At 34.6% G+C, this 23,314-nt stretch overlaps 1 protein-coding gene across 5 annotated transcripts in view; it reads left to right on the forward strand.

Annotated features, from left to right (window-relative positions):
• The window catches only part of ABCB1 (ATP binding cassette subfamily B member 1), a 46,843-nt gene that overhangs the window by 22,099 nt on the left and 1,430 nt on the right, over positions 1 to 23,314 (forward strand). For all 5 annotated transcript variants that reach the window (XM_084215953.1, XM_084215952.1, XM_084215951.1 and 2 more), the window contains 20 exons: positions 961 to 1,085; positions 1,836 to 2,007; positions 3,605 to 3,718; positions 4,032 to 4,142; positions 5,284 to 5,409; positions 5,603 to 5,806; positions 6,182 to 6,352; positions 7,557 to 7,718; positions 9,243 to 9,515; positions 10,280 to 10,426; positions 10,753 to 10,857; positions 12,076 to 12,153; positions 13,538 to 13,621; positions 14,684 to 14,887; positions 16,756 to 16,856; positions 17,883 to 18,023; positions 19,147 to 19,303; positions 19,615 to 19,812; positions 20,301 to 20,507; positions 21,355 to 21,501. In XM_084215953.1, coding sequence (XP_084072079.1) covers positions 961 to 1,085; positions 1,836 to 2,007; positions 3,605 to 3,718; positions 4,032 to 4,142; positions 5,284 to 5,409; positions 5,603 to 5,806; positions 6,182 to 6,352; positions 7,557 to 7,718; positions 9,243 to 9,515; positions 10,280 to 10,426; positions 10,753 to 10,857; positions 12,076 to 12,153; positions 13,538 to 13,621; positions 14,684 to 14,887; positions 16,756 to 16,856; positions 17,883 to 18,023; positions 19,147 to 19,303; positions 19,615 to 19,812; positions 20,301 to 20,507; positions 21,355 to 21,501 — 3,027 coding nt within the window. The remainder of the gene's footprint in view (positions 1 to 960; positions 1,086 to 1,835; positions 2,008 to 3,604; positions 3,719 to 4,031; positions 4,143 to 5,283; positions 5,410 to 5,602; positions 5,807 to 6,181; positions 6,353 to 7,556; positions 7,719 to 9,242; positions 9,516 to 10,279; positions 10,427 to 10,752; positions 10,858 to 12,075; positions 12,154 to 13,537; positions 13,622 to 14,683; positions 14,888 to 16,755; positions 16,857 to 17,882; positions 18,024 to 19,146; positions 19,304 to 19,614; positions 19,813 to 20,300; positions 20,508 to 21,354; positions 21,502 to 23,314) is intronic.

Raw genomic sequence — 23,314 nt, forward strand, 5'->3', positions numbered from 1 at the left:
TACCCTCTCATTCAAGGCCAAGTCAGGTGGGGCTCTGAGCAACCTGGTCTAGTGAAAGGTGTCCCTGCCCATGGCAGAGTAGATGGAACTAGCTATCTTTAAGATTCCTTCCAAGGTCATTCTACAATTCAGTAATTCTATGTCATTTGAATATTATAATTCCCATAGAGTGGGCAGACTTGTTTGGTTTGGAGCTGTTTCTGCTAATATAGCACATACAGAGAAAGAAGCAAGATATATGTGTAGAATCCACACCTGTAACTCTTTAACTAAAAAGTATAAATACTTTTTCTCTTGAAAGAAATAATTGCACCTCCTGGAAAATAAGAGAATAATTTAGAAAAAACCTTTCTCTCAGATACAGAGTTTTTTTCGGAGTTGTTCACAAATTTGCTAAGAAATTCTGTACAGACCTAGATGAGAAAAGGTCCAGATTTCCATGGGATCACAGTGCCTTATATTTTTTAAGTCTTCATATTTTATTTTATTTCCCTTATATTTCAAAGATCATTAAAGTTTTCACTGTCTTGAGTGAGTATATTGCAGAAAAGGTAGGATTAGAGATGTATGTGCCATGTATGTCAACTGGCTGAGTCCTCACAGACTGTGGTCACTTCACAGTCTAAGATGCAGGGTCCTCTGGCTAAGGCAGCCAGAGATGAGAATGAGCTGAGGAGGTCTGCCTGGGGAGAACCACACCAGCTCACTATGAGCACTCCTCTTATCTCTTGCACTGGGTGAAAAGGGAAAATCCAGGCCTTAGTTGTTTACAATGTGTAATGTGGAATTATTTTATTGAATTCCCAGCATACTTAGGAATTTGATTATTGGACATTCTGCACCCATGCCTAATATAGTCAAAAGGCTTCATATTGGAATACACTAATTGTGATAGAAACCATTTTGAGTGCTTGAGCTTATTCTGGTTTTCATATACCAAAATACTTGATTCTGTGTCAGGTTCTCTCTGCTTTCACTGACAAAGAACAGGCTGCATATGCAAAAGCAGGTGCTGTTGCAGAAGAAGTTCTGGCAGCAATCCGTACTGTAATAGCTTTTGGAGGACAGGAAAAAGAAATTAAAAGGTAAGAGCAATATTTGCTTTCATCAATGGATTTTAAAATACTCACTTTAAATGGTTTGAGATTTTCTTGTATATTTTCTGTTAAAAGTTTTGTGCTTTCTGCATTTTTAGTTAATGAGAGGTTGTTACAAGGTTTGCTACATGTTAAAAGACAATTAGTTATTTTTCTAGAGTTGAGATGCCATCTCTGCATTAAAGGGTATGCAAACTACTTCAAATATCTTACCACGAGAGCTTTAGACAAAAGAAGACCCCTGTTCTGTGAAGAGATGATGATATCCTTGGTAATCTATAAGTAATCTGAATAATCTATTGAGTAATCTAATCTGAAACTAAACTATTGAGTAATCTAATCTGATTACTAGTAGTTGAGAAGGTGCTAATAAACAGTATCTCTATTTCCGCTGTACTGTATAATAGAGATCTGCTGATAGATTTTAACCTTTAATCTTGAGTGGTTCCGAATTAAAGTTCACTGATCTACAGAAGTAACTTAAATGCCAGTCCCTGACCTGCAATGCCCTTTTATTTCTATATACCATGTTGACAAATGTTGGTATTTTTAGGGGTTACCTTAGAAACTCCATGCCTGACTAGCAGGCTTACCTTTATACAGTTTTAGGGTTAGATATTGTTTGTACCTAACTGCTGTACTTTGTAAACATTCTTTTTCTAATCCATCCATAGGGCTTTTGTGATGTCTGCCATGGTACAAGTGTGAGTCTATTTTGAACTTCTATCTTTCTTCCAGATACCATAAAAATTTAGAAGATGCTAAACGGATTGGAATAAGAAAGGCTATTACAGCTAATATTTCCATGGGTGCTGCTTTCTTACTAATATATGCATCATATGCACTGGCATTCTGGTATGGGACTACTTTGATCTTAACTGATGATTACACTATTGGCAAAGTTCTTACAGTAAGTATTAATGAGTAAATTCTCAGTGACAGTGAGAAATAAAAAAGGACAAACCTTAAAGTGTGTATTGACTGTAATGAGAATTATGTCCCAAAATTGGCAAAGTAGCATCCCTTCTTAACAAAAAGATTCTCACCGCAAAAGCATATATGTTGTTTCTGTAGGATCTAAAAGTCTATATGAACCCAATTAATACTTATATGATTTTCAACTGATCCTATTTATTTTCTGATTTTCATAAGATCAGACTGATATAAAAACAGTTCAAGCAAAAACTGAAGTACAATACCCTTTCTAGTTACTATTTGCTTTCAGAGGGCTTAATATATTTCCGGGGTGCAGAAACAAATACATTTTTTTAGCTGTTGTGCAGGCTAGGTAGATCATTTTCTTAATGTTTGCTTATGTTTTGCATCACGAGAGGTTGGAATCACTTGTTGGTATTTTTAGAAATTGAGTGGGATAAAAATATACTTGTGACTGGGGAATATGTCACCATCTAACTGAAGGAAGAAAACCATAACATTTAAATAATGAATTATTCTCATGATGTGGAAACCATTCTAATTTTGTATAAAATATGAAGTAAACAGGGTAAGAAGAATAACTTTGTTAACCATGATGAAACCCAGCCAGTTGACCATATGCATATATTTGTAGATTTTTTTAAACTACTTCTTTTGTTTGTGAATCACTGAAGTTTCTGGAAAATGTCTCTGATATGTGGTTTTAACTCTTTTGAACCTTTTGTACAGGCTGGCATATGAAACCTCTCAGTGAAGTTCATGACTTTATATGTAATTTATTCTGTTCAAAGTATTTGCAAGCTCTATTGCAAATTGTCTGTGTTGTAGTTCAAACGATGTTTTTATGACATGGATGATGCATTATCATGTGTAAAATCTGTGAATAACCCTTGTTCAAGAGGATGGGTGTGACAGACTTTGCTCTGACTACTATGGCTGTTATAATCTCTGAGCAGGGTGGTTTAATTGCTTTTGTTTTGATACTAACTGAAAGCAATGAACTGCTATCCTGAGACAATGATTAATTTTTCTCTTCTGCTGCTGTTTCTTGTTTGCTTGCACTTCACTCTTTCATTGAAGCAGGGAATCCTTTATTACTCTGTGATGAAGAACTTAGGTTTCTATACTTCTATTTCACTGTCTTTGAAAGCAGAATGATAGTGTTTTGCATATCTGTTGTTGTTCTCTTGGTAGATGTGTAATACGCTTTCTGGTTTTTGGCCAAAGAATGCATTAGTACAATAAATCCTGAAATATCAAGTGAAATTCTAAATTTTTTTCATAGGTTTTACAACTCTGAGTCACTTTTTCACTTTTTCTCAAGGTACTTGCAAAACTAATGTTGTACAGCTTCTCAGTTCTGATCTGAACCTTAAAAAGCCCTTTTCCTAATGTTTTTCTCTGCCTAAGAGAGACCTTTTCAATTTTGCTTTTATTCTAGATTCCTCAAACTTCCCTTAACAGGCATGGAATGTCCTTACCCAAAAATACCTAACATAAAAATAAATAAATAAATATAATTTTTTGCTTAAATAAGAATGAATACATGCCTCTGTAAACATTTCTTTCAGGTGTTTTTCTCTGTATTGATTGGAGCTTTCAGTATCGGACAGACTGCTCCAAGCATAGAGGCATTTGCAAGTGCAAGAGGAGCTGCCTATACCATCTTTAATATAATAGACAATGTGAGTATCATTGCCCTCACTATAATTTCAAAACTTCTTTTTGAAGGTAAGACACCCTTCTTTTTAAAGACAGGAACTAAATTCATACAGAAGCTTAATGGAAAAATTTAAAGTATTCTTGCATGAGCATATAACCAATGTAGTAGTGAGGGAGCAAAACAATGTGCAATTTAGATCTTTCAGAAATCCCACCTAAATTACTTAAAAAATATGTTTAACATTTCTGCAGAATAATGGTGCACTTGAGGACTTCTTTATGAAAAAAATATTGGGTTTTTGGTTTTGTTTTTTTTTTGTATTTTATTTTGCACAGGAACCTCAAATTGACAGCTATTCAGAGGCAGGTTACAAACCAGACCACATAAAAGGGAACTTGGAATTAAAAAATGTTTATTTCAATTATCCATCCAGACCAGATGTTGAGGTACTGTAATTGAAACTTTATATATATATCTCACAGTTGAACATATGTATCATGTGTTGGGAAAAAAATCATTATAAAGCCAGATAACTTATTTTTTATCTCACAGTTGAATATATGTATCATGTGTTGGGGAAAAAAATCATTATAAAGCCAGATAACTTATTTTTTGTTGAAAATCTAACAGTTTCAGATTGATTCTCTAATGTATATTAAACTACCCTGTCATCACAGTGATTTTGGTTAGATTTATTTCCACCTTAGGTAAACATGTTAAGTTTCCTGAATAATTTTTTGTCTAATGCCCTAGTTAGTGTGGCTATACAAATATCTATAAATACATATTTCTGTTAGAATAAATTTATAATCCTAACTCAAGTGTCTGTGTATATAATAATAATGAGCTAGTAGGTTTTAAAAGAATTGCAATGCAGCTCTGTTACGACTGTGTCTGAACCAGGAAAAAATGAAAGCAGTTTCAGCAAGGAGTTGCTGTTTATGGAATAGAGATCAGAATCTGTATTTGTCCTGACAGAGAAGAGGTTTCCTTTTTAAAGCACTGTCATATATTCAGGATCTTAATGCAGTGATGATAGACATCATATGAATGATTCCTGAGAATATTCCCATGGAGAGTGTCTTTGCATTACACAAATATTTCCTTCCTTAACTTGAAGGAAAATCACTGACCTTGATAAAGTGACCTTTCTTACCTTTGATAGGCAGAAAAGAAATAACGCTCAGCTTTTAACCATGATTTTACATAGCTTTCCTGTAGTCAGCATGATGAATTAAAGAAAAAAGTGAGGCAACATAACACAGAAATTTTGCATTTTATTTTTTCTGTATTATGTTAGTTATGAATAGTGTGTTGTTATTATTATTTTGTCATATGAACTGGTTCATGAGAGAGATAATTGAAAAGTGTGTTGTATAATACATTAATACAAAGCCAATTGCGATGTAATGATAAGGAAAATTAAGCTGAAGTCATCAGTAATACATAATTTAAATCCACATGTTTATAAATTTTTTTTACAAAATTCTGCTAGAAATATAAAAGTTGGTTCATTCTAGTCTTTCACATTTACCTTGACATTTCTAAATACTGTTATGTTTTTGACCAACCTTCTTATATGGACAGATACTGAAGGGCTTGAATCTCAAGATTAATTCTGGCCAGACAGTGGCCCTGGTTGGTGGCAGTGGCTGTGGGAAAAGCACAACTGTTCAACTCATCCAGAGATTTTATGATCCCAAGGAAGGCACGGTAAGACACCTCAAGTGAATTGACTGCTCTGCATGTCACGTGTGTTGAAAGTCTAGTTCCAGCCTCACTGCTCTTGTCAGTTTTCCAGTGACAAGGTGGAGTGCCCGCTAAAATGGCACCTGCTGGCATGGACAGAGAGGTTCCTTGATCAAAACAAGTAGTAGACAGTTTTTGTCTGCTCTCTTCTGTTTAGGTTACCCTTGATGGGCAGGACATTAAGACCTTAAACATACGGTATCTGCGGGAGATTATTGGTGTGGTGAATCAGGAGCCCGTGCTCTTTGCCACCACTATTGCAGAAAATATTCGCTACGGCCGCGAGGATGTCACCATGGAGGAGATTGAAGAAGCCACCAAGGAGGCAAACGCTTATGACTTCATCATGAAGCTGCCCAATGTAAGCAGATCAGCTCTCCTGCTGCAATAATTTCTTCTAAAACTTCTTGTGCCAAATAGTTCCTCAGAAGGAATGCTTGTTAAGACAGGAAGCTATCCCTGGACCTGTGAATATGCAGAGCTATGCACAGCTATGCGCAGATTCCTCACAACTTTTGAGAATAATGTTAATTTTATATCTTCAGGCAATGATTTGGCTGCCATTTGAAGAACGACTAGAACTCCAGGAACACAAAGGATTAGTCAGATGTACCCAAGTAGGCATTTATTCCTGTAGAGAAAGGAGAAGGTGTTACCGGCATCTCTAGCATTAATGACATCTTTAGTGGAAGGACTGTGCCACTGAGTGTTTTCAATACATGTGTTTGTCTTGTAGAAGTTTGAAACTGTGGTTGGAGAAAGAGGAGCACAGCTCAGTGGAGGCCAGAAACAAAGAATAGCAATTGCCAGAGCTTTGGTTCGCAATCCTAAAATTCTTCTGCTTGATGAGGCAACATCAGCCTTGGATACTGAAAGTGAATCAGTTGTGCAGGCAGCACTGGACAAGGTCAGTAGTGTTTTAAAATGAAGCATGTAAGTAGGAGCCTAATATTTACTTCTTTCCTGGACTTTTGTTGAAAATAGAGACACATAAAAACACAAAATGTAAACTTTGATCTGGCAAATATTTTTTGTACAGAGAATTTTTGACTTCCTGCAGGTATTACAGAGAGAAATCTTACTTCAAATTAGAAGATGGAATCATATTTTCTGCCTTATTAAGCTTAAATCAACATTTTCTTGGCACAAATACCATCCTTGTCCATTGTCTGTCTTACTGCCGTTCATATTGTTGTCAGTCACTTGTCCTTGCTGAGCCTCATGAAGTTCTCCTGGGCCTGCTCCTCAGGCCTGTCAGAGACCTCCTGAATGCCATCCCTTCCCTCAAGTGAACAAACTGCACTGCTCAGCTCGATGTCACACCTGAGCTTGATGAGTGTGCCCTCCATCCCATGTACCAGTGTCAGTCATGAAGGCATTGAATAGTATGGGACCCAGTATGAGGGACCTCCTGAGGGGCATCACTGAAGATGAAGACCACCCAGCTTTCAACAGAATTCCACTGCTTGGGATCATTACTTTCATTATTTAAACTAAAATTTGCTTGATCACTTTAAAAGAGCCTCATAATTAAAATGACAAGCTGTGATGTTTGGAACATTAAGTGTATTATGCTTATAAATATCCAAAGAGAAGTACTTAGTTGAAATACAATTCATGTGAAATTTTAGAAAATTTTATTTTTATTGTAGTCACTTGAGTTAGCAATGACTTAGAGCTTAAAACACTGATATCTTTAAAAGTGAGTGAAAAATGTTTTCTAATGTTTCTGAGTTTAAATTCACCATGGATTTTATAGTTGAAGTGGGCAGCTCTGGGCCTAAATTTAAAAATTATAGCATTTTAAACATTTTGGGGTCTGTAACATTCTAAAATTTTATATATTGAGATTTTCGTTTGGATATTTTTGATTAAATTTGATGTATTTATGTGCCACAGTGAAAAGTGATCTCTAATATCAAATTTCAATCTATAAATTATATTTCTGTTTTAAAGAACTCATTGAAAAGTTTTTAGATTTTTCTTTTGAAAGTTATATTTTTCTGTGAACCATTTTAATGTTTCTTTTAGGTCCTATTCAACTCTGCTATGAGGATGAACAGTTTTTGCATTTACTTATAAATACTCACATTAAATATTGCTGTTTTCAGGCAAGGGAAGGACGCACCACGGTTGTGGTCGCTCATCGACTGTCGACAGTCCGAAATGCAGATGTGATAGCTGTGTTTGAAGGTGGAGTCATCACAGAGCTGGGGAATCACGCTGAATTGCTTGAGAGAAAGGGAATCTACTACAAACTCGTTAACATGCAGGTACTTCTGTCTCTAGCTGTTTCCTCATTTCCTTTTTTTCTCACACCCAAAGTAATTTTAGCAAAAGGATGACAAATTCTGCAGCATATTTTGATAGCAGCAAAAGACTCATGTACTTTGAAAGGAGAGTAATGATTTGAGAGAGACCACTAGTTTGGCTACAGGACCTGTTTAAACCCAGGATAGTACATTTTTAGTCCTCTAGGTATTTAAACTTAAAATATGATTTTATGTTTTCCTTTTATGCAGTTAGTGTAGAGCAGATAATGACAGTAGTTTGGTATTCCATTGCTTGTTCTTAGCCTGATAAAAGGTAAAATACAGTAGCTGACTCTGGAGGAATACAGCATGCATATTTTAAGCTGTTTAGTTATAATCCTTCATACCGAATTCGTTTCTAAAGAAAAAAAAAAGTGTTGGAATAGAAGAAAAACAATTCAGCTATGCCAAGAGCAAAAATGTGTTCTTAACTTATACAGATAAAAAGAAAAGATTGCAAATAATAAATTTCTGAAATGTGTTAGTTATTAAATGAAGACTAAGGTACTGTAATACATCACAGTGTCCCATGTGGCCATTAGGTTATAGCAGATTTTCATTGTAGCCTTTGTTTTTCTGCATAACCTCTATGTCCATTAAAGAAACTGAAACTGCCATCTCAGTGTGTCTCACTGAAGAGGTTAACCAGACCAATTAAAATATTTCTTCACAGGACAGTGCATTTGGTTACCTTAGATTCAAAGTAACTTTGTACCCAAGCAAATGCAAATATGGGGAAAATGAGGAAATAGAAAATGTAAAGAAAATTGAAAAACAATAAAAAAAGAAAATAAAAATTTGAAAGCAAGTAAAAAAAGATATTTTTATTAGAAATGCAAAAAGCACTAAGAAATAAAAAAAAAATCTGGAAAAAACAACACAAGTTGAAGGTAACTTTGAATCCAGTTGCTATCAAAAACCTCAGGGTGGGTAAACATTTATTTATTCTCTCAAAGAGACTGACAAAAGAGCTTTACCACCAAGGGGAAGGCTCTTTTCCAGGCTGCTCTCATTTTTCAGTCAAAATGTCTTTTTGACTTGTTTCCTCCTGAACTTCCTTATTCCATTTAAAGTCAAGAACTGTTCAGTGTGTTTTCAAGTAAAGGTGGTAATGTTTTATCACTTCATCAATAAACTGTGTATTCCCCAAGAACTCATTCTAAAGACCCCAAGAGGAGTGCAAAGGGTTTACTCTCAATTTAAAGCTTTTGTTTAATTTATTAAAAAATAGAGCAGCTACTCTCTGTCTTCCCCTTACTATAAGAATTTTCATGAGAGATGCAAAACTCACATATGACTAAAGCTCTGAAGATAGAGCTTTAATAATAATTATGCAGATTTTCATACCTCCTTAAGGCATTATATGTTGTTCCCCAATATCTCAACTGAAACAAAGTTACTTTTACTTTGGTTATCTCATAATTTTGAACGTTTGAAGTAATATGTGCATGTTTAATCTTAGCATAATGTTCTTCCCACTTTTAGGCAATAGAAGCTGAAGTTCCACCATCAGGAAATTATGAGACTGTACTTCCATCATCAGGAAATTATGAGACTGTACTTCCATCATCAGAAAATTATGAGACTGTACTTCCATCATCAGAAAATTATGAGAATGTATGTAGTGTCAAAAACAGAGAATCTGAACCAGACTCTGAAGAACCCTTAACTAGAGGATTGAGAAGACGATCAACTCGGAGAAGCATGAAAAGACCAGGACAGCAAAATGATAGTCCTGATGAGGAAAAAACTTCACCTGTAAGTATCTTTGCAGAGCTGTTAATGAACTTAATTCCTTTAAACAAAGGTTTGTTAAATTCATTCTCCTGCTGAAAAAGGTAAAAAAAGACATGAGAATTTTTAAATACTACATAGCCTTTGACTGATAATATTCATAACTTTCTTTTTTAGTTTCAACATAAATTATATTAGAAATAAAATGATAATATAACAAAGATGATGAATTTGTTATTCAAAGTAAATTTCCTTTAAAAGAAACATACTTACATATATTTACGTACCATAACCTATACAGGTTAAACATTCATTTTTGGATAGGAAACAAAATATTTAGCCCAACATTACAACTTACAACATATATTGCAAACCCCCCCTCCCAAAATATGATTACATTAATATTTGCAGCAATTATTTTACTGTTATAAATTGCTTCATGAACAATTACTTGAATTAATCAAGCCATGGATTACTCACAGTAATATGCCCAGAATGAGTAGTTCAGTCATCACTGACCAATACCAAAGTATTCACCAACAAAAATTACATGGATAAAGTAATATAAAAAGAAAAGTGCTGTAGATATAGTGTACAGATCTCCCTCATGTTAGAACAACAAAAAAAAAGTACAGTTTTACTGTACAATTATATAAATTCATGTTGTTAAAAACTATACTGTTTTGCTTCCCCTGAATAGGAATAGGAAATTTATTGTTAATCTCTCCTTTTCTCCATATTTCTCCAAATGCATTCATGTTTGTCCTAATGCAATTCACATTTTTTAGGCTGAAGAAATACCTCCAGCTTCATTTCTGAAAATTATGAAGTTGAACAAAACTGAATGGCCATACTTTGTAATTGGAACCTTGTGTGCAATTATCAATGGAGCTTTACAACCTGCATTTGCAGTCATATTTTCCGAAATCATTGGGGTAAGCTGGAATAAAATAAGCAAAAACTATAAGCCCACAATATTTATTTCTGATAAAATTAGGTTAAAAATAATCACTAAAAACAGTCACTGAAAGTGAAGTGTGTATGAAGCATTATTGCAAAAATCTGAAAATTGTATGACACAAAATGCTAAAAATTTTGCTACAGCCTGAAATATGCTTGTTATACATTAAATATTATGTAATATATTATCAAATTTCATATTAATGCAATTGACCACCACAAAACGTTACTGAGAAAGATGAGAGTACTTTAGATTGTTAGTTAATTTTATAAAATCTTTGTTTCAAATTTTATATTATAGATTTTTTCAGAGACTGACAAGGACCTCTTAAGAAAACAGAGCAACTTATATTCACTGCTGTTTTTAGTACTTGGGATCATTTCCTTTTTTACTTTCTTTTTTCAGGTATGTTTTAATATTTTAACTTTCTTTTAATTGTTCGTCATGTTTTAGAAACCTGAAATATACTAAAAATTTGCATCTTCATAATAAATCTCCAACTCAAACCAGAACCTGTATTTATGGTTCTAGATATGTCTTGGGCTGAAACTTTTTTGACCTAGAGCTGCTTGTGTTTAAGAGTGTTTTGAATCTATTCAGACCTCTTAACTTTAGAAATTCCCATCTTGTTCATCAGTCAGACACTTCTCAGCATGAAACTCTGGATTTTCTCACTCGTTTTCATTGTCAGCTAAGAGGCAGCCTCTCCAGTCCACACATTCTACCATCCCTTTCTCACCTCAAATCTTCCTATTTGAATCTGTTAGTAATTGAAAATCTTTGTTCTCCAATTTGTTACTTCCCTAACCCTTTCCATGTCCAAGGGAATGTCCCATATTTCTCCTGTGGGAGACTCCCAGGCCCAGTTTGTCAGGCAACACTCATCACACTGATAGTCACTTCCTCCTGCTGAAATACTAAGGGTTGTACCTGCTACAACAGTGCCAATTGAAAGAAAAAAAGGTAGTAATCATATTAAATATTTTCATATATACTTCATTTTATAATTTAGGAACATATTTGTATAGTTTTATCTGTTAAGTGAGCCCACGGACTGAAATAATACCATGCTTGGGACAGCAGCATAAACAGCCTCTTGCAGAAACCTGGTTTGTTTGTGGAAGGATCTCATTGCTCAGGCAAAGGGCCTTGAGTATGGAAGGCTGAGTAGTACAGGGCTGTGATAGGTTTGCTCAGTTTAGAAATGTTCAGGTAATGTTTTTAAATTTGACTGATGCATTTGACTGAACCCAGGTTGCCTTAAAAAGCCTTTAATCTAAAATGAATGACCTAAATGTGACTTATTTAAATCTGACTTACATTGACTCAGACAAACCAAGCCAAAGGGTTGATTAGTAACCTTCTCCTTAAAGCATGCTGGTAAAGCAGTGCTAGGAAATATTGCTATGCTCCCTTTATTTTTTTTCATTTATAGTATTTGAATGTCAGTACTGTGAACCTATTAGAATTTTGCATATTAAACCTGGTTTTACATTTGCTTTCTGCAAACAGGACTGCAATATTTTTTGCTTGGACATTGTAGAGGCAATTTATCTAAAATATTTATTGAATAAACACAAACAGCGTAATACTATACTAAGCATTGGACTTTTTCTCAAACAGGGTTTCACATTCGGCAAAGCTGGAGAAATTCTTACAATGAGGCTTCGATTCATGGCATTTAAAGCAATGCTTAGACAGGTAAAGATAATAAATATTTTGATTTCCAGGGTTTTAAAAATAATTGATGGTATTTGTATAAAATAACTGCATTCTACATCACTCTATCATACAGGGAAGATTGTTTAAATCAGACTAGAAACCAATTTGATTAATTACATGGGGTTATGCAAAGTGTCCTTAGAGGGAGAGTCTTAAATCAACACAAGAGCTTTTTATGTACTCCTTGCAAAGACTTAGTTTTACAGCCAAGTTACAAAGGCCTGATAAGTTGATGTGCACTAGCAGTATCCCATTATCTGTTCATTGGCCTGCTTTGCTTTCTTTGGGCCCCATCTCCCCTAAAGAAACGCAACATAGCTTACACTGTAACTCGTACTTCAAATGTCTGATTTGAATTTTGATATGTACAGGTGCGTGGTTTTTTAAAATTTATTTGAAGTCTCCGTACAAGCCCCCAAATCTCTAATTGTTGTTTGTTAATGCAACAATAAGATTGTGTATTGAAAAGTAAAACCACCTTCAGAGAGTTAAAATACAAATAGAATGTAATGTTGTTAAGTAATTCTAAATTGGCCTTAATTTTGCATTATTTCAGGATCAGTATTTTAGATTTTGAAATACAAAATATGATAGTTATGGGGTTTTAAGTCTTGCACATAAAGCTACATGTAGACACAGAATTTGATTCATGTGAACATGACTATTTTCAATGTGACAGTAAACTGTTGTCTGAAAATTCACAATTTTTAGATCAGCTATACTAAAAATGTAATGAAAAGGCAATCTTACAATTGAGGTCACAAATGCCGTAATACATTACCAGGACTTCATTTGATGCATACTACACTGACAGTTTAAATCAGATATTTGGTGAATAAATCATAAACTGCGTACCTGATCCAAACAATTAACTTTGATCAGATAGGACAGTTTGATTTTTCCTTTGGTTGGGTTTGGGGTTTTGTTCTTGTTGTTGGTTTGTTGGTGTCTCATAGCTTAAAAAAAAGCCTCTTCAATATGGGATGAAACAAAGCAAGGAATATTTAGTTTTTAACCTGAAAATGCTTTACATTTAACCCCTCCCCAAACAGCTTTTCAACCATGAGGGAGTGTGACCAAAGGGTCCTCTCCTCCAAGCAGATTCAGTGAAGGAGCAGTAGTGAGGGAGGGTAAATTTTGCTTTTGGGAATCTCTCAGCTGCTCCCCTTCCTTCTCAGCAGTGACAATGAATACATCAATGATTCACAAGATGACACTTCTTTCTAAATATATTCAATGTGCAGTGATGGAATTAAACTTATTTAAATATGTAGAACCGAGGCACTGCCACTTACCAGATTTACTTAGCAGTTTATTTGAAATATCCAAAATCTGGTCTTAAAAATAATTTTTATTATTGTAGGATATGGCCTGGTTTGATAATCCTAAAAATAGCACTGGAGCCTTAACTACAAGACTTGCTAATGATGCCTCTCAAGTGAAAGGAGTAAGTAAAATTTTGGGTTGGAAGTTTTCCTCTTTGGTTTAACATGCCATGAAGTTGCAGCTTGGGTTTGACTAGCTGGATACCAGTCTTGATTTTGACAACTAAAATGCAAGATAAAATAGTATATCTTATATATAAAATAAATTATATATAAATTATTGTACCAGCTATTGATACGTTTATAATAATTATATCTATACAAATAGCTGGTAGAGAATGCACTGATGCACTTTATGAAAATTATGGTAATATGTATTTACAGACTAATTTACAAATAGTTTTTTCTAAAAAATAAACTATTGTACTCTATTGTGGCCTTTATTATTAAACAAATTTATTGGGAATCTCCTACCTAAGAAGCCTTTTTAAAGAGGTCTCATTCACCTAAAGACATGCAACTAAATTTATTCAGTTTACAATCTCCTGCTATTTTTTTGGTTGTACAGATTTCTTATTAAAGAAAAAAAAGAAATGTCAGTGATTGACTTCCTTGTCTCTGTTACCTTATGGAGATTCTTTATAAGTAAATTCTGTATGTTCAGGGCTCTGTAATACCGAGCTAAAGAACACTGAATGTAAAAATTTGTAAGCAAATTTTTACCACTACATGAAGTTATGTGCTTGGGTTTTTTTCCAGACTGAAGGATTCTGAAGCATCTTTGGCTTTATTTCCCTAGGAAAAGTTAAATATTTAATTTTCTTCTTCATTTGACTCCGTGTGATGACGTGTAAACCTAGCTCTGTGATCTAGAAAAAATGACAGATTTTAATGTTTAGATGTAAATTTGAGTATGTGATGAGGTTAAAGCTTATTCAGTTTCAAGAGTAGAATTTAGAAATTGCGGAGTATATTGAAGTAATCAGAAAATGGGGAAAGAAGATATAAATATCTAGATAATTTTTTACAAAAACATTTAAAAACCTGCCATTTTGAAAAATAGCAAAACTGAGTTAAGACTTTCTTAGCAGTGTTTTGAGAATCAGGAATTTTGTGGGTGAAAATACTTTCCTTATTTAAAATGCAGTTATGTTGGTAAGAAATGCCTTTTTTTCTTTGTCCAGGCAACTGGTGTCAGGCTGGCATTAATTGCCCAAAACATTGCCAACCTGGGGACTGGAATTCTTATATCATTAATTTATGGCTGGCAGCTGACCCTGCTGCTTTTAGCTGTTGTGCCCATCATTGCAGTGGCAGGAATGATTGAAATGAAGATGTTGGCTGGGCACGCTAAGAAAGATAAACGAGAACTGGAAGCTGCAGGAAAGGTGGGTCTAGAGAAATTAATCTGTTTCTGTATAATGTATACAGTCATATTTACCAAAGCATTGTTAATGGATGTATGACTTCTGAGTCCAGAACATTTCACAATATGCAAGTTCCAAAGACAGATACACAGCCAGGCACACTGGTAGACCTACAGAGCATCACACCTCTTCAATAACAATTGAAGACTTAATGGTATTACCCAATTAATATTTTTGTAGTTAAATGTTGGAATGTGCTAAAGACATAATCTCTAAAGGCATAATCTCTACTCATTCCTTTTCTAGACATCTTTGTTTTCCTTATTTTGCAACCACTCTCATTTTGACCTTCTTTTTTTTTTTTTCCTGTCATCCCTTTTTGGCATGCCATCTATCTTACATTTATTACACTGCTTTTTTTTTTTCTCTCCCCTTCTTCATCTTATTAATGTTTGCAGTGATAATCTGTATATATCCACTGGTTTCTGTTTACCATTCCTTTGTTTGTTGAGTGGAAGAGAAAGATGAGAATTGAAAAGCAAGAAGGCTAGACTCTTGTTTAACAAATTAAATGAAGGCATTTAATGTCACTTCATTCCAAAAATCCTTTTGGGACAGAACAACTATTTCATCACTTCCCAGATACTGCTTTCTTCAAGGTAAAACTTTTCTAAAATCTCCTCTTATGTCCTACTTTTATGAACAGTTGCTGAAAAGAAAATAATTTATCTAAGGTCATGCAATTCCATTACTTTCCTTTCAGCTGTGTACATTTCTTCTGCTTCTCTCTGAGGGATGAGCATTTATTTTATGTTACTTTTGTTGTAAGATGCGATAGAAAATAGTTGACAATTCTTGGAATAAACACTAAAGACTTTCTTAATGCAGCAAATTATGAAGAATTAGCACAGGTGTTACAAATACTTACGAATTTTTTTTTGAAACTTAAAACAAGTTTTCTTTTCATCGTAATGTTAGTTTCTCTTCTCAAGGCCACCTAAGCAAGCACTGGACCATAGGCATTTAATTAAATTCTCATTTTTTAAAAAATATGGGAGTTTTTTCAGTAAAAAAAGTGTTCCACCTGGAAAATTTGCTTTCTGCAAAGAGTTGCTGAACTTAGGTTACTAAAAACCCTTACTTTATGGTCTTGATTGAACTAAAATTATATGATATGTATATGATAGCAAAATGCATTGAAGCCTTGAGAATCTTTTGAGAGAATCATTACATTTGGAAGAGACCTCCAAGGTCATCAAGTCCAACCATCAAGGCAGCACCACCATAATGACCCGTAAACCACATCCTCATTTCCATCTTTTGAGCACTTACAGAGACAGTGACTCCATCACCTACCTGGAAAATCTATCTGAATTCCTGACCAACCTAACAGTGATTTTTTTTTTATATAATATCTAATCTGAATCTCCCCTGGGACATTTATATACAAATGACTCAAGTCTAAAGAATCTGCAAGCTGAAAGAAAGTATTGGAGCAAATATTTACTGCTGAGATCTCAGTTAGGCTCAAAGGCACCTAAATAACCTGGACATTTTGATTTTAGCCCAAACTCTGTGGATTGGAAGTTGAATGCCAATATGCCATTTTTTATGTATCTTCTCTATATTTGTTATTGCTGTCTAATGGTTTTTCACCGTTTATTTGTAGAACATTAAAGAGGTCTTATCAGAAAATTCTGAGCATTGTAAGAAAATCTCATTGTCCAAAAAAGAAAAATATAAAATGCTTATTTTTATACCAACAGTCTATGATTTTAATAACCAGTATAAAATATAAAATTGTATTCCAACAGAATCTCCTACTAATTTAGAATAAGGAATTGCAACATACTTAACTTTTGATTAAAACATTTGTTTTTCTATTGCAGATTGCCACAGAAGCAATAGAAAATATTAGAACTGTTGTTAGCTTGACCCGAGAAAGAAAATTTGAGTCGATGTATGGAGAACATCTGATTGTACCATACAGGTATAATAAAAATAACGAAACTAAAAAACATCTGTAATTAATTGCAAACATTTACTTTGACAATAATAATTTTTAATAGCATTTATGATTTAATGTATAATTATCTCAGAATTAACGTCAATGTTTTGTATAGTTGTATTGACAAATGCAACCACCACCACTCAACATTTTTTAAAATTTAATTAATTTTCTGTATACTAATTATTCTGTAATTAATTTTCTATAATATTGGTATCTTCTATTACAATGTTACTTGGTTTGGAAAATGTTGGTTTTAAGTGAGCTTTCGAAGTGGTCTAATCTAAATTTCCACCTGATTTGTTGGATATTTAATTAAAACTATTTTAATGTAAATTGAATATTACATTAAGCCTAACTAATTAAGCCTACTAACACTAGTAACACTTTTTGAAGTGTTAGTAAGATTGAAAACATTTGAACAATTACTTACTGGTTTCGGGCTGAAAATAAAGTAATATAAGTCTGTCTGGATTAAATCAAAATTTAAAAATTTAAAAGTCTTGAAGTAAACAACTAAATAGATTCTACCAATTAAAGTTTTATTTGTTCCAGACTGGACTGTTTCATTTTCAGACATCTATGAGAAAAGTAAAGTAAATGAAAGTATATGTATACAGATATAATGAGAAAGAAGCAGGGGTGCCACTAACACATCTACCATAATAAATGAATGATTAGAGCACAGTGCAGGACATAAAAGATATTACTTAGCTTTTTTCCCAGGCTGCTGGCTTTTGAGTTCATATCTTGTGATTTGCAGAACAATTCCTAACCATTCTCAGGGTTGACATTGATGGGATAGCTCCAAGACTTTCATCTTTCTGTTGTTCCAGTATAAATAAGAACTTATTGCCCTATGAGAGAGAAGATGTGTTTTTAGTTAATGTTTTGGTGCGTGTAAACTTTCCATTCACAACAGTATCAATTGAAGTCTATTGTTTTTTGTGTACTAGAACTTCAGTATCACTGCATGCTTTGATGAAAATATGCCTTCTTCCTGTACAGAAATTCTGTGAAGAAGGCACATATCTTTGGCTTTTGTTTTTCCCTTTCTCAAGCAATGATGTTCTTTACCTATGCTGGCTGTTTCCGGTTTGGTGCCTACCTAGTGGTAAATGGACACATGGAGTATAAAAGTGTATTTTTGTAAGTATCTCTCTTACAATCCCTTTTCTGTCTGTTCAGAAAAATTATTTCTTATTTAAGAACAACAGTTCAATGCAGGGCTATGGAAACAAGTATGATAGACTGAGATCCTACCAGTGTGGATATCAGCAACCTGAATACCCAAGAAGATCAACCATACTGATTTTTTGTTGCCAGCCTAATTAAAGATAGTTAACACAGCTCATTTTGACCAGAAGATGCTAGAAAGTGTCTGCATTCCATCTGCTAGCTGAACATCTCTAGCCAGCTGAGTGAATTTTTCATTAGATTTGAAAGGGAGGGTTTGAGAAAAAACTGTGTGAGCCCTTCTAGGCCGTTCAAACACAGAATAAAACAGATCACTTTATGTAGTTTTGAATAAAAATGACAAAGTTAATAAAAATTAATCTATTTTACTTTGCCTTAAAACAGGCTAAGAGATTTCATGTGCCAAATAGCTGTTCTTGGTGATGATTTTGTTTCTATGCTGTGTGGCAGTAAGTAATAGCTGAAGACAACAGGTTCTTAAACTATTCTAATGTAGCCTATAATTACATAAAATTCCATAAAATGGCATATAAGTCATCAAAACCCAATAAAAGCATAGTTTTCAACCTTTATCAATATTGTAAATCCTGCAGTTTTTTCCAGCAGAGATGTGGTAGAAAATTAAATGTTTATTGTCACCTTGTCATAGGCTTGATTTCTTATTTTCACTGATGCCTTAAAAAGTGATCATTAACTCCCAAAGGTTATTGAACCCTAGAGAGGAAACCACAGTGAGGATGGAACAGCACTAGAGTAGCAATGATGCCATCCATTGATCCCTTTCCTCATAGCCCCAGCTGAGACTTAATATACTAACCAGAATTAATAACTAAAGAAATTACTGCTAATGAGTAATGAAAACACTGAATTTGGAATGCAGACATGTTTATCTCATGTCATTAAGAGAAGGAAAAAAGAAATTTCTGGAGCTAAATGAATAATTAAAGCAATAATAGTTGATTACTACTTTATTCTTTCTAAATTTAGCCCTCTTTTTTCTCTGAGTGAAAGTTGACTGCAGGCACATTTCCACTGTTCTTTTCTTCTTGATATTTTTTTCCTGATTTCTTTATAGAGTGTTTTCAGCTGTTGTATTTGGTGCAATGGCACTTGGACAAACCAGCTCTTTTGCTCCAGACTATGCCAAAGCCAAGATATCAGCAGCCCACTTGTTTCGGCTGTTTGAAAGAGTGCCCTCAATAGACAGTTACAGTGAGGAGGGAGACAAGCCTGTGAGTAAGCCATGTGTGCTGGGTGATGCTATTTATTGGTGATATGGACAGCCCTCTCCTCACTCTCTTCAAACTGATTCTTCCTCTCCTTCTGATTCCATCCTTATCACAAGGCATCTTTGACACTCCCTGAACACAACACGGACCAAGTTCTCTCTTGTCAGTCCAGCTTTTGCACAAAGAGTCGAAAGGGTATTTGTTTTGAAAACCTCTGTTGATTTCTGGGGGGGGTGGGGATGCTTCTGCAATTCTATTCAAATTATCTGTGAAATTGTCTTAAAGACGTAACAGCAATAATATTTTCATTATAGGAAACATTTGAGGGAAACATAACAATCAAAGATGTGGCATTTAACTACCCAAACCGACCAGAGGTCAAAATCCTCCAAGGATTGGATCTAAAAGTAGAAAAGGGACAAACTCTGGCTCTTGTTGGCAGCAGTGGCTGCGGAAAGAGCACTGTGGTTCAGCTGCTGGAGAGATTTTATGACCCACTCGATGGAGAAGTGGTAAGTATTTTTGCAAGAACATGCCAACAGGTTAAGTGAGGGTGTTCTTCATTGGTTTTCTGTGATGTTATAAGTACAAAAGGTATTTCTAGGGTTTTTTTTTAAAGTATTTTTAATGTAAAGATCAGCAGTGACTCATTGGGTGTCCTTAATTAAACTAGATGTATTTAAGTCCCAGTTTCCCACATTACAATACTGATCCACAGTCTCATGATGGCTTTAAATTAATGAAATATTTACAGAGGTTTTTATAATAAGAACACTTTAAAAACTAATAAATATATGGTCTGAGGCAGCATTCACTTGTATGAATTAGAAAATTTTGGAACGTAGACGAGAAGGAGGGGAAGGGACTATGTGAGCTTGCAATTGGTAAGAAAGAGCTGAGGAAAGAGCTGCAATTGCACAGCTGCTGTGTATGAACTTACTGTAAGCCTCAAATTCATATATAGCTATGTGACTGAAATTTAAAATGTTTTCTTTCTCAGCTTTTTGATGGCAAAACTGCAAAGGCACTGAATATCCAGTGGCTGAGAGCTCAGATTGGTATCGTCTCACAAGAACCAATCCTGTTTGACTTCACTATTGCCGAAAACATCGCCTACGGAGACAACAGCCGGCAGGTGTCCTTTGAGGAAATTGTTAGTGCAGCAAAACAAGCCAATATTCATTCCTTCATCGACTCACTGCCAGATGTAAGTTATTCCCTTTCTTTCCTTCTTAGAATTGGATGTGAACTTAAGTGGTAGGGAAAAACGATCTGCTTATAATTACCTGGGGTACAATAATTTTCTGAGATGAAAATCAATCTGAAACATTTTAAAAAATATTTTCCTTGATTGTGTTTATCATACTTATTTTCACTCTCGGAGATTCCATTGTCAGGTGGAGAGTGAAACTTTTAAGATCTCAGGGAAGAAGACACACAATTATAATTAACTGAGAGCTGCTACTAAGGGGTGGGGGTTTTAAAGTTGAACTTTTTTTTTAAGCTCCTGTCTTTCTCAAGCATATGAAAAGATTCTGCTAGACTGATGAGTTTACACTTTCTTCCAGTTATACCTAGCCAGAATTTGAATTTCAAGTATTCCTGTGGTCTGAAAATTACTAAAAATTTTTCACCTTTATGCATGAGACAAACACATAGTACTATAAGACTGAGCATCTTGGGTCAGATGAAAGGTCTGCCATACACAAAATCTTGTCCTTAGGCAGACCAGGAAGATGTATATACAAATATTCAGAAAGGCTAAAAATTTAATCCCATTTTCCCTGAATACTCACCTCACTTTGCATTTTTCAGTTGAACCCCAGTATTGTCAAAGACTTTCACTGACCTTTGGTGTTGTGTCGTCTGATTGAGAATAACATTGTCATTTCAACCTCAGAGTGGCTTGTTGCTTTGAATTTATTAAACACTTGATGCTATAAAGAAGTCTACCAGTAAAAGATATACAGATCTGTGGCAGATAGATCTGTAACTGATTTTGATTCACAAACTGAATTTTGATTCACAGCCTGAACTTAATATATTTTCTGCAGAAATACAATACCCGTGTAGGAGACAAGGGAACGCAGCTTTCTGGTGGCCAGAAACAGCGGATCGCTATTGCCCGGGCTCTCGTACGCAAGCCCCAAATTCTGCTTCTGGATGAAGCTACTTCTGCCTTAGACACAGAAAGTGAAAAGGTAACTTATGTCTGAGCCAGGAATCTGGAATCAAAGTTTTTTTTTTGGATTATGATTACTGTTTTTACTCCCACAGTTTAAAACCAAAAGCTGGAAATATGACATCTTATGCAAATTACATATTTAGGCAAATAATAGGCAAATATAAATGTCTTACCCCTCCTTGGGGGAAAAAAATGTATTTTTTACATCTGTATGGCAGTAGGCAGATTGAAGTTGCTATGAAGTTGCTTTCCTTAGCCTAGAAGTCTTCAGGTTTCAGCTGAGAAAGTGCTATCAAAATTGAAGTAGGACACACAAACTGCAGAAGCCAAAAAGATTGAGGATGCTGCCAGAGAACATTGTTTTGGGTTTTTTTCTGTGAAACTGTGATATGTGGCTTTCTTAAGTTTTCTTCCTTCTCCCATTGCTCTCTGGTCCTTGCTACATGTTCATGGCTAAAATGAAAATTTTAGGTAAAAATTGCTAAAACATTTACTTATTTTTTAAGGCCAAAGTTTTAATCTTGATACGCCAAAAGTACAATCTTTTGGTAGAAAATTAACAGAGATTATTAATAAGGCAAATATTATATCATATATTATAATCTGGAAAGTTAAGATTTCTACCAAGTTTTGATCAATTGTAGGCATGAAAAAAATGAGGTTTAAGGGGAAAATGCCATTAAACAATCCCGTGATTTATTGTTTTCTTGATTATATGCCAGTTAGGAATTTAAATTTGACCTCTTACTTTATTCTGCATTAATGAGCATAAGGACTAAATACAAGAATGCAGAGATTGTTTTTAATATCTTTCTGCCAGTGATAGCTATAAGAAAATGTCATTCACAAGACTCCCTGTGAAATCATGAGAACTAGTATGATAGCAGCTGGCCCAAGAATATTGACTTCCATATATAATTAATCAGTCATGAAAGGAAGCTGTGAAGATCCCCAGTTAAACCTCCTCTTCACACAAAGGCCAATACTGAACTCAAATTTAGATTACTTTGTGCTGTGTCTGGTAAGGTACTTGAAAATCTCAAGGAGATTCAGTAGGGATGTTTTTATCCCTGTTCCAATGCCTAATTATCCTTGCAGTGAATACCTTTTATATCTAGTCAGAACATCTTCTACATTTAAAATATTTTCTTTTTTTTTCCTGCCGTGCATCTCAGTAATGAGCCTGGTTCCTTCTAATTCTCTTAACTATCACAGCATTATCTGCTCTAACAGTCTGGACTCAGCCAACACAGCCTCCATTATAAACCCCAGTTTTGAGGGGCTTATAAAACTCTGCTGCTACAAGTTTGCTCCAGGGCTGTTACAAAGCAAAGAAATGGGACTGGAACCAGGAAGGAGTTTATTGTTTCTCCTCCTTTCTTAATTAAAATTTGGCAATGGATTGATTGACAATACAGGCTAATCACTTAGTAGTTTGAAAAATGCATTAACGAGAGCTGAGATGTTGAAAGGTCATTAGGGATTACATGGTGCCTGGAAGGATTGGACTAGTTTGTCTTAAAATTGACTCTTAAAAAATGGTATGATGTGTGCTATAAATTGGCTAAAGCAAGGAAACTCAAAAGGAAGGATTTAGGCACTTCCTGCTGTCCCGTGGGTCTAAAAATGGGCAATTTCCAAGAAAAATATGCTACCAGGCACAGAGAATAAAGAAACAAAGAAACAGGGTGGGCAAAGAAAGTAAAATTGAAACAGAGAGATGACAGGAAGGACCCAAACCAAGAGCCAGCTTCTTGCCAGGAACGGAACCGAATGCCAAGATCCAATTCTCAACCAAGGCATCGGCCTCCTCTCCCACCTAATCAAGT

This window comes from Fringilla coelebs (genome assembly GCF_963513975.1).
Source record: "Fringilla coelebs genome assembly, chromosome: 1".
Taxonomy (NCBI): Eukaryota; Metazoa; Chordata; class Aves; order Passeriformes; family Fringillidae; genus Fringilla; species Fringilla coelebs.